At 33.8% G+C, this 10,933-nt stretch overlaps 2 protein-coding genes across 2 annotated transcripts; one reads left to right on the top strand and one right to left on the bottom strand.

The window, feature by feature from the left end:
* The first annotated feature begins 459 nt into the window (after nucleotides 1–459).
* LOC111920652 (probable LRR receptor-like serine/threonine-protein kinase At4g30520) lies at nucleotides 460–5,120 on the top strand. Its single transcript, XM_023916227.3, has 11 exons — nucleotides 460–785; nucleotides 902–1,034; nucleotides 1,136–1,207; nucleotides 1,288–1,431; nucleotides 1,608–1,679; nucleotides 1,782–1,841; nucleotides 1,962–2,062; nucleotides 2,150–2,284; nucleotides 2,410–2,754; nucleotides 3,273–3,652; nucleotides 4,519–5,120. The coding sequence occupies exons 1-11, from the start codon at nucleotides 689–691 to the stop codon at nucleotides 4,885–4,887; spliced, it is 1,908 nt and encodes a 635-aa protein (XP_023771995.1). The 5' UTR covers nucleotides 460–688; the 3' UTR covers nucleotides 4,888–5,120.
* A 3,747-nt stretch (nucleotides 5,121–8,867) lies between these two features.
* On the bottom strand, nucleotides 8,868–10,721 carry LOC111920661 (uncharacterized). Its single transcript, XM_052771477.1, has 5 exons — nucleotides 10,485–10,721; nucleotides 9,816–10,009; nucleotides 9,458–9,542; nucleotides 9,245–9,313; nucleotides 8,868–9,145 (listed from the first exon to the last, which is right to left on the bottom strand). The coding sequence occupies exons 1-5, from the start codon at nucleotides 10,566–10,568 to the stop codon at nucleotides 9,053–9,055; spliced, it is 525 nt and encodes a 174-aa protein (XP_052627437.1). The 5' UTR covers nucleotides 10,569–10,721; the 3' UTR covers nucleotides 8,868–9,052.
* Nucleotides 10,722–10,933: the final 212 nt, after the last annotated feature.

Raw genomic sequence — 10,933 nt, 5'->3', positions numbered from 1 at the left:
ACCTAAATCTTAAACCAAACTTATCAAAAATTAAACTATTTTTGTCTTTTTCTCTTAAGATTATGATTTGTCATTTCATTACCCCTGAAGTAAAATATTTGTTTAATTTGACTTCAAAAATCAATGTCATTTCTTTAAATTAACTTTGTTTAGTAGGAAAAATATTTTTGTATTCATCGTCTTGAACTTTAACCATCTTAAACTTTAACCAAAATGCAAAAAAAGTGGATTTATTTAAATAAATTTGAAATTATAGAAAAATATACGTTTCTTACTTGCTTTCATCCGTGTAAAAACTAAAGATAAAAGCTCAAAAAGAGACTGGTTTAAAGAAGGATAAAGAATATGCGCATGTTAGCAAAAGCTGTGCATGTTAACCATTAAAGCAACTTGAAGGAAGCTTTAATTCCCATAATTTACACTTGACACCCCTCACTCACTGTCACTGACACCACCGTATCATCGCAACCTGATTCTCTTCTTTCCTTTTTCCTTTTTTCCTTTTTCTCTCTCTTTACAAATACCATTTGCAATGGCAAATGTTGTGACTTACCCAAATTTGCAGACGAAAATGCCCCACCATTCCAAATGAAATCAGAAGAGCTTTACTCATCATATAAACCACATTTATTTCACGGTATTTCCCCCCGAAATTTCTTCCAAAATTAATGTTCTTCACTTGCATTCAATGATGATCATGCTTCAACGCCTCAGATTTTGCTTCCTCTGTTTCTTTCTTTTTGCTCCTACTCTTTCTCTCTCTTATGAAGCTCGTAATCCAGAAGGTTTCTCTCTCTTCCTCCTCTTTTTATCCTTTTTTCAGTTTTCCTTTCTGGGTTTTTCTGGGTTTTTGAAATAATATATGGGTTTTTAAATTCTTGATCTCAATTTGTACGTGCAGTTGTAGCTTTGATTTTGATTAGAAATGGGTTGAATGATCCTCATGGAGCTCTTAGCAATTGGGATGAAGATTCAGTCGACCCTTGTAGCTGGGCTATGATTACGTGTTCCCCTGATAATCTAGTCACTGGCTTGTATGTTCTTTTCAATTTTTAACCTATACATATACATTATATGTAATATATCTTCGATTCATCACTGTTTTATCTAAAAAAATTCATGGGTTTTGTTACAGTGGAGCTCCAAGTCAAGGATTATCAGGAACATTGCAAGGAGTTATCGCTAATCTCACAAACCTCCGTCAAGTGTAAGTCATCTGTTTTTTTTTTGGAATTTCGAATGTGTTTTCTTGAAAATCTCTTATGTTTTAAAGATTTGTGAAAACAGATTGTTGCAGAACAACAACATCTCCGGCCAAATTCCGGCCGGAATAGGCCACCTTCCGAAGCTGCAAACGGTGGATCTATCAAACAACAAACTCTCCGGTCACGTGCCGGAGTCGCTGAGTCTTTTAAATAGCTTACAATATCTGTAATTATCCAAAACTTTGTCTCTCTCTAAAACTCCTTATTTGGAACATGATCATTGATGGGTCAATTTTAGTTCGATAAATTGACCGTTGAAAACATGAAAATTTTGGATTTTGTTTCTTCAAATTTGATAATGTTTGACCCTATTTTCTTTTGTTTTTGTCATGTAATGAGTAGAAGGTTGAATAACAACAGCTTATCTGGAGCTATTCCTTTGTCGTTAGCTTCTGTTCCTCAACTTGCCCTCTTGTAAGTTTTTTAATTTTTTTGTTGTTTTATTTTCTATCTTTTTTTGTAAACTTTCCTTTGAAATAAATCATTGAATCATCGACAAATATGTTCAAATTTCAGAGACTTGTCATACAACAATCTCAGTGGTCCAGTTCCCAAGTTTTCAGCAAGAACTTTCAAGTATGTATGATGATTGATCATATAACCTCAGTCGTTTTTTACGTTGATTATTTGTTTTTTTTCTTGAAATTAACATTAAAAAATCGTACTTTAATTCTTGATATTGTTTTTATTCAACAGTATTGTGGGTAATCCTTTGATATGTGGAACTCATGCTAATGAAGGTTGTTATGGATCGACTTTACCTGAGCCACTCTCGTTCGAGATTAATCCATCATCAGGTATGATTTGTGAAGTTTATATAAAGAATTCGATTCTCTTTCTCTCTCTAAACTCTAAACCGAGTTTCTCTCTCTAAAAATTTTCAGGAAAAAGCAAGTCGAAAAGGGTCGCAATTGCTCTTGGAATCAGTCTAAGTTGTCTCGTTCTTCTCATCGTATCACTTGGAGTTCTTCTATGGAAGAGAAGCCGAAGCCATAAACAAAGCATCCTCGATATCAATGGTATCTATGAATCCTTATTTTATTTGACATGAATTTGGTATATTACAATGATTAATATCAAAGGGTTTTTGGATTTGACCTAAAAAGTCGAAGTATCTATCTAATTTGAAATTAACTATCGACAGACATACCAGAAGAGGGTTTAATGAACTTAGGAAACTTAAGAAGCTTCACATTCAAAGAACTCCAATACGCAACCGATAATTTTAGCTCAAAAAACATTCTTGGAGCTGGAGGATTTGGTAATGTTTACAAGGGAAAGTTAGGAGATGGGACAATGGTGGCTGTGAAACGGTTGAAAGACATCAATGGAACCGCAGGGGAATCACAATTCCGGACGGAATTGGAGCTCATTAGCTTAGCGGTTCACCGGAATTTGCTCCGGTTGATTGGCTATTGTGCAACTCCGGTGGAAAGACTCTTGGTTTACCCTTTCATGTCTAATGGCAGTGTAGCTTCAAGGCTTAGAGGTTTGTACTTTCAATCATTATTTATTGTTTATGGTACAACTCGGTACTGCATCATGGACCATCTCAAAGTCAACTCTTTTATGTATAATGTCAAAACATACTACTTTCCAATTTCAAAATTGACCCCTTATAGTTTAGTTTCATGACAATAATCTTACACTTAATAAGATGGTCTTCATCTGTGTTTGACATGCACTGGACTGTCGGTGCAACGATTTTGTAGTCATGTACTGTGTTTGACTTGCACAAGCTGTCAGTGCATTGAAAAATAAAGTGAATTCGTTATAAAAAAAATAACCCTAAAAAGATTGTCTAGTCTTATGAGACATGATGTGTGTGGGGCCCATTGACATTTTCATAAACAAATGTAGGATGAATAGTGGGTACTATGACAAAGTGGTTAAACACTTGCTACCTTATTTTGGTGTTTCTATTTAATTTGTCCTTGATGAAATCTTGTTACAAGGTCAACTTTTTTTAAAAACTTTTAATTTATATTTTTCCAACAAATATTTTAGGAAAACCATCTTTAGACTGGAATGCACGAAAAAAAATTGCGATAGGAGCCGCAAGAGGTTTGTTATATTTACACGAGCAGTGTGACCCGAAGATTATCCACAGAGACGTGAAAGCGGCGAATGTTCTTTTAGATGAGTTTTGTGAGGCGGTTGTGGGTGACTTTGGGCTCGCGAAACTTCTTGATCATGCGGATTCACACGTCACCACGGAGGTGCGTGGTACTGTGGGCCACATTGCACCGGAATATCTCTCCACCGGCCAATCATCAGAGAAAACAGACGTTTTTGGATTCGGGATTTTGTTGTTGGAATTGATAACGGGGATGAGAGCTTTCGAGTTTGGGAAAACGGTTAATCAAAAAGGCGCAATGCTCGAATGGGTAAGTACTTTACGCATCGAAACTTGTTCATTTCTACATGCATTAACTAGTTGTACTATTTTTGCATTTACCTAATTCGTCAATAGGAATTGAAACCCTCACATCAACTATGCTTGTGGACCATCTAGTTGTACTAATAATTCTAGACATGCATGGACAACTTGTACATCTGTATTGTGTCTCCTACCAACTTGTACATGCATAGGTCCTGGACATAGACATGCATTATGACTTGTACTTTGCATTGGTAATTTTGTGTAGGGGTTTTAGGCTGCATTACCTGCTTGTACCATTTGGGTTGCACTCATAGCAGTGTTGTTGTACAAACTACTATCTTTATTTTCTAAGACGCATTACATACTTGTACCATATAACATTTATAGTATCTCAAATTATCAATCATTTTTTATGTTATAAATTGTACTCTAGCACAAGTCCTATACATGCATTACCAACTTGTACAGTTGTAAGACATGGTCAATTATTTTCGTTCTCTAATAAATACACATAACCTACGAATTTTTTTGTACTTCTCACATTCATCGTGAGGTTGTACTATGTTACTAGGCATGCATTGGGAATAGTACAATAAAGTACAACCTCTTAATGCACATCAAAAGATTCCGAGCCTACCAAACCAAACCTTAACATCCAACAATAATTTGTATGGTACAAGTCTTTAATGCATAGGGTACAAGTCTTGAAATTATTGCTATCAGCCTATAAAACCAACACATGCATTACAAAAACGGGTACAATAGAAGTCTTTTACATCAAGAAAAGTTCTTCACATGCTACATGTATGGTACAAGTTGTCAATGCACAAAGTACAAGTCAACTAAGCATGATAAATGTTTATTTTTCAGGTGAAAAAATCACACCAAGAGAAAAAGGTGGAGCTTTTAGTAGACAAAGAGTTGGGGACAAATTATGACCAAATCGATGTGAGTGAAATGCTGCAAGTAGCATTACTGTGCACCCAGTACATCCCGGGCCACAGGCCCAGGATGTCTGAGGTGCTCAGGATGTTGGAAGGGGACGGTCTGGCTGAAAAATGGGCCGCGACTCATAATCACGTGAGCCATAACACCACCATAAGAAACCAAACAAAAAATGGATGTATGGTCCAAAAACTTGATGACAATGATGATGACTATACATCAAGCATGCTTGGGGTGATGTTGATGGATGATGACCATGATGCCCATGCCATGGAACTCTCTGGTCCAAGATGATCATCAAATGTCATTTACTAAAAATAGGGATATCAAGGAAAAAGGTGCTATATTTTTAGTTTTATATATTTAGTATTTAAATTAAAGGTTTTATGTGAAAAAGTGGATGTATAGTTTGGTAAATATGTTTGGTTTAAGGGTCTAATTTGTTTTTGGAAATTAATGTTACATTGTAGAAAAAATATTGATGACTACTTTGATATATGGTAATATGGTATGGTATGAGTTGATTATGTGGACTTGTATTTCAAATTTTTTGATGGTGTTTCTAGTGTATATTTAATTAACTATTGCTTTTTATAAAAGTTGAAGGGAAAGTATTTAACAAGGTTATTAAAAAACGTGTAGTAAAAATTAAAATACAGATTTAAATAATTGGTAATATTCGATTTAAAGTTTATGTGGGGGCATACATTGCAAATAATGATGGGTGTGTGTGTGTATGTGACAAAGCAAAAGAAGAGAAAGCGAAAGGGTCGGGAGTCTTGACCAAAAGTTGGCTGGGAGGCCCGAGACAATGTCTCCTTTTTGCAGTCATGCCCTTCATGTTTTTTTTTTCTTTATAAAAAGTGAAATTATTATCACAAATATATGATTGAACTTTTTATAAGTTTATATTTTAGATGTCTTTACTACTAAAAGGTTATAACATTAAGTGATACATAAAATAAATGATTTGATTTTATAAGTTACATATCTAAACTGTTTTTTTTTTCATTTCAATTATTACATTTAGTTTATGTCACACCACTTCACTTCATATCACTTTAACTGACTAAAACCAAACAAAGGTAAAGGGATCGTGATTCGTGTATGATGATATTATCATATAATTGGGTAAATATTCTCCTTTTCTATCCTCATCCCACAAAACAATGTTAGGTTAAAACATAATTTTATACCGAAACGTTTGGCTTGTAATGTTTGATAGGGGTGAGCATTTGGACCGGTGGACCGGACCGAACCGTTTTTTTGGACCCCCGGGCCGGTTCTCGGTTCTAAGATTTCTATCCGGTCTGGTCCGGTTTTTTTTCCCGGTTCGGTCTAGTTTTTACCGGGTTTAGAACCGGTTGGATATGTTTATGATTTATGTGACGTTTTTTAAACATACATAACTCATTCGTTTTAAATCGGGTTGACCTGCGGTTTTTTCCAACATTTAGTTTACAGTTTGTAGATGAATTTAGACTATAATTTTGTTTATTTTGGTATTATATTCACTGAGTTACAATCCTTCAAAGTAGAGCTATCAAAGCTGAAAAAATTCAATTTTTCAGCAAGATTTTGTAATCTGTGACGTTTTTTAAACACTCATAACTCATTCGTTTTAAGTCGGATTGACTTCCGGTTTTTTCCAACATTTAGTTTACAGTTTGTAGATGAATTTAGACTATAATTTTGTTTATTTTGGTATTATATTCAATGAGTTACAATCCTTCAAAGTAGAGCTATCAAAGCTGAAAAAATTCAGCTTTTCAGCAAGATTTTGTAATCTGTGACGTTTTTTAAACACGCATAACTCATTCTTTTTAAGTCGGATTGACCTGCGGTTTTTTTCAAAACTAAGTTTACAGTTTGGAGATGAATTTAGACTATAATTATGTTTATTTTGGTATTATATTCACTGAGTTACAATCCTTCAAAGTAGATGTATCAAAGCTGAAAAAATTTAGCTTTTCAGCAAGATATTGTAATCTGTGACGTTTTTTAAACACTCATAACTCATTCGTTTTAAGTCGGATTGACCTGTGGTTTTTTCCAACATTTAGTTTACAGTTTGTAGATGAATTTAGACTATAATTTTGTTTATTTTATTATTATATTCACTGAGTTACAATCCTTCAAAGTAGATGTATCAAAGCTGAAAAAATTTAGCTTTTCAGCAAGATATTGTAATCTGTGACGTTTTTTAAACACTCATAACTCATTCGTTTTAAGTCGGATTGACCTGTGGTTTTTTCCAACATTTAGTTTACAGTTTGTAGATGAATTTAGACTATAATTTTGTTTATTTTATTATTATATTCTCTGAGTTACAATACTTCAAAGTAGAGCTATCAAAGCTGAAATATTTCAAATTTTTAACTATTATTTTAGACTATAATTCTAAATTTTATGTATTTTTGACAGATAAATCATATGAAAAGGATCTTGGTGAACTTGATTTTGTATGTTAGTTGCTTTTATTTAGAAAATTAATTTTGTAAGTTATAATATTATAACATCAATGTAGATTAGTTATGGATGAAACGGAAACGTAATCATTTTTACAAGTTGTATCGTATCAAACCCAATAACATATTCGTTTTAACGAGTTCTATCAAACCCAAAAACTTATTTTAACGACTTGTACTCTATGCAATTAAATTTGTACCGGTCCAAATGGGTCCAAGAACCGGAAAACCCGGACCCGGACCTGGACCCGGACACGGACATGACTCATCCGGTCCGGTCCACAGTCCACAATATTCTCCAAAATCGGTCTGGTCTAAGAGTCGATCCGGTCCGGTTCGGTCCAAATACTCACCCCTAATGTTTGAGTCATAAAGGTGGTTTCGCCCATCTAAGTAGGGTCGTTTTGTTTTTTTTATTTTTTTTTAAAGTTAAAAAGTTTTGGAAAAAGATAAAATAAGTTAATCATATTTATAGTTTTCCAGCAAATATCAAAAAATTAGATAAATGTCCTGAACAAAAGGACTAGTCTCGGACCGCACCCGAAAAAAAAAAGCAAGACCAGACCGAAAAAAGATTGTCCTAAAAAGATTGGTCCGAAACCGTCCAAGACCGGTCTGATAAAAAACCGGACTGTTCTGAGAGCGGTCCCAAAAAAAATTGGACCGTTCCAAGACTGGCAGAAGACCGGTTCGAGACCGACCAAAGACTGGTTTGAGACCGATCTCAAAAAGGACCGGAAGTCAAATTTTATAAATATATCCTTTTTGTGTTAATTATATACTTATTAATACGCACAAAAAGACCACGAGTCTGTATCAAAAAAGACTGAGACCCGTCCCAAAAAAGATCGGGTCGAAAGAGACTGGTTTGAAAAAAGACTGGCTAGAGACCAGATGGGACCGGACTGAAAAAAGATCGGCTCGAGACCAGACGGGACCAATCCGAAAAAAAGATTGGACTGCTCCGAGATCCACCACAAAAAGACTGAACCGTTTCTAGACCGGTCCGAGACCTCTCCGAGACAGCAAATGTGCAGACCTAATAACATTTGCGAAATCCGTAAATGGACTGAAAAATAATCAATGGGCTGGAAATGCCATTTTGGGCTATTAAAAAAATCTTATTGTGCTACGAAATGGGCCGTGAAACGATACGTTTGATATATAAGACATATTTCTCTCAATCTTTCTTCAATTTTTACATTATTTTTTGGGTGAGAACCCTTTCAAGAAAACGTTTGGTTGAAAAATGTTCTTCGATGATTTTATCACCATTTTTTTTTTTTTGAAATTTTGTTTATCTGTGAAATTAAGAGTTTAAAAGATCTGATTTGCAAAATTCTCTGAATTTATTTATTTGTTATTATTGTTATTATTATATGTACATTTGCATGTTAAACCTTCAATATAAACTTATTTTTGTTGTTGAAATAGTCCTTAAAAACTGTTCCACAAAAAAAAAATCAAAAAACGGTCGGGTTGTTTGCTTTTTCGGTAAAACCTGAATTTTCAGTGTTTTTTTTTCTTCATAAAAACAATTTTGATCTATAATGACTTCTCAAAGTCATCTTCAAAATCACTGATTATTTTGGACATTTTGCTAATCTTTTACTATGTCTTCAAAAATTTGGTAAATGAGATATCCTATTTTATCTTTTGTCTAAAAAGAAAAGCATTCATAACATTTTCAAATATGGTCCAATATTAATGCTCTTAACATCATCTCATGTCTTAATTGGTTAAGACTTTGCTTTTTTCCAAAAAATCATCTCATTCTACCACCTCTTGGTGCATAGTTTCACAACGTTAAACACTAGAAAACATCATTTGAGTATTAATTTAAAGCAATTAAACTAATCCAAATTTAAAAAGTTGTTCTAGATAAGTCTAAGTTGAGCCGAATATATGTGTAAATATATCATTACAATCAACGAGACTAAATACTCAAAATCATTTCACAAAACAAAATATGATCAAATTGAAGTCCCTTTCTATCGTGCTTTTGCTTTAACAAATTTGCCTCTTGACGCTTTCTTCTCCATCTTCTCTCTTTTCTTTCTTGTCTTTTCATCTTCTTCAACTCCCTATCAATAACAAATGGAGCCCAATAGATTCAAACTTATTGTTAAAATTAATTAATTAACTTTTTTTTAATATATAAATTTAAGTGAAAGAAACACCACCTCTGAGCCTCCCTGAGGGAGAAATCCCTTAATTAAACCCCATCCTTTATACACTGCAAATCCTGGTATCTAAACAAATCAAACAAAAATATAAATTGTAACAGATAGAAAAAATACAAAGTATTGAAAATTTGGGGATAAAAAAAAAGCATTATATATATATATATATATATATATATATATATATATATTGTTAATAAAAAAATGATTTACCACAGCATATATCCACCAAAACTTCCCAGAAATGATAGATGTGAGTTGTACAAAGCATGTAATGTAAATAACATCATGCAGATATCTGCACACAACATTCATAGCAAAATTATTAACCTGATATTACCTTGCTGACATGGCAACCGTTCATGCCATGTCAGCTTACAAGTACTACAAATGCTGACATGGAAAAACACACACATATATATACTTTTAATAATAATATAAAAAAACTAAACTTATGTTACAAGTACAACACATCATAAGAACCATTTGAATCCTCCATGTCAACATATTTGGCATCTGTGTTGCCACGTCAGCATAAGGATGGAAAAGTAAAATGATACATATTACATACCCACAAGCTCCACCAGTACTCATATCGAATCCTCCATCAAAAAGGTCTCCATTATCAGAATAAGTAGGTTTTGCCATGGATGCCAGCTGTGTATAGCAGAGATAGTAGGCACTTGAAGTCAAGATTAAGCCAATCCAATGAAGCCATGTAAAACTTGAATAGAACACCCCTGCTCTTAACAAGATGTAAACAACCTGTAATTTATCATCAAACTCATGTTTTAATGTCTTTAGGATTGAGTTATTCAAGTGTATCTTATGAAGAAGAAAAGGATGAAAACAAGAATATGTGTAGGTTGATTATGTTCACCAAATTAAGAAAATAAGGAAATGTTTATCGATCTCATTAAGCACTTTGATTAAGAGGATGAAGAAGAAAAACAAAACCCTATCGATTGGTGATGAGATATGAGATTGGAGAAAGAAGAGGCACACCTAGATTTCTAATTTTAGAACCTTATAGGAGCTTTAAAGATTTAGAATTCTAATCGTTCTATGTATCTCTTCCTGTCAACAGCAGGAGTTTTATTTACAATTAACATTGGCAATACAGAATCAGATACACGTTTGACTTCTAATCTATGCTATCGTAATCGATCGAGATACTATATATCAAGCAATTGAAAAGGAACAGTGTATAAAAGGATTTATGAAGGGAACAGAAGTTTACATTGCAGGCGATAATGATGCGAAAGAGATTGTTCATATGACGTGTGTTCTCATCCCTTCGCTTCTTCGCACCTTGATTTGCCATTTCTTGGAGATCTCCGCCTTGTTATTGATTTGACTCAGTGAGAATTGAAGGAATATAGGGGAAAACGAAAAACCCTTGACCAGATGACTGAGAATTGGGAAGAGATGCTGAGCTTTGAAGTCTTGAATTGAATCTCCACCAGTTTGACATCAACGATTCACGGGTGGTTCGGTTTTTGCCCCAAATAGAGATGAGAAAGCTCGAATCCGACGGAACCCCGTACCCAAACCCAAACCCAGACCCGAATCACTAATATCGTGTTATTTTGGAACTTTTTTTTTATAAAGTCTCAAATGTTTTTTTTTTTCAATATAAAGTTTTATATTTTTAGAAAAATATAATCTGTCATTTCATATTAAAATAAA

This window comes from Lactuca sativa, chromosome 5 (assembly GCF_002870075.4).
Source record: "Lactuca sativa cultivar Salinas chromosome 5, Lsat_Salinas_v11, whole genome shotgun sequence".
Lineage (NCBI taxonomy): Eukaryota > Viridiplantae > Streptophyta > Magnoliopsida > Asterales > Asteraceae > Lactuca > Lactuca sativa.
The sequence above is the reverse complement of the archived record's forward strand: the minus strand, read 5'-3'. Positions and strand labels throughout refer to the sequence as shown.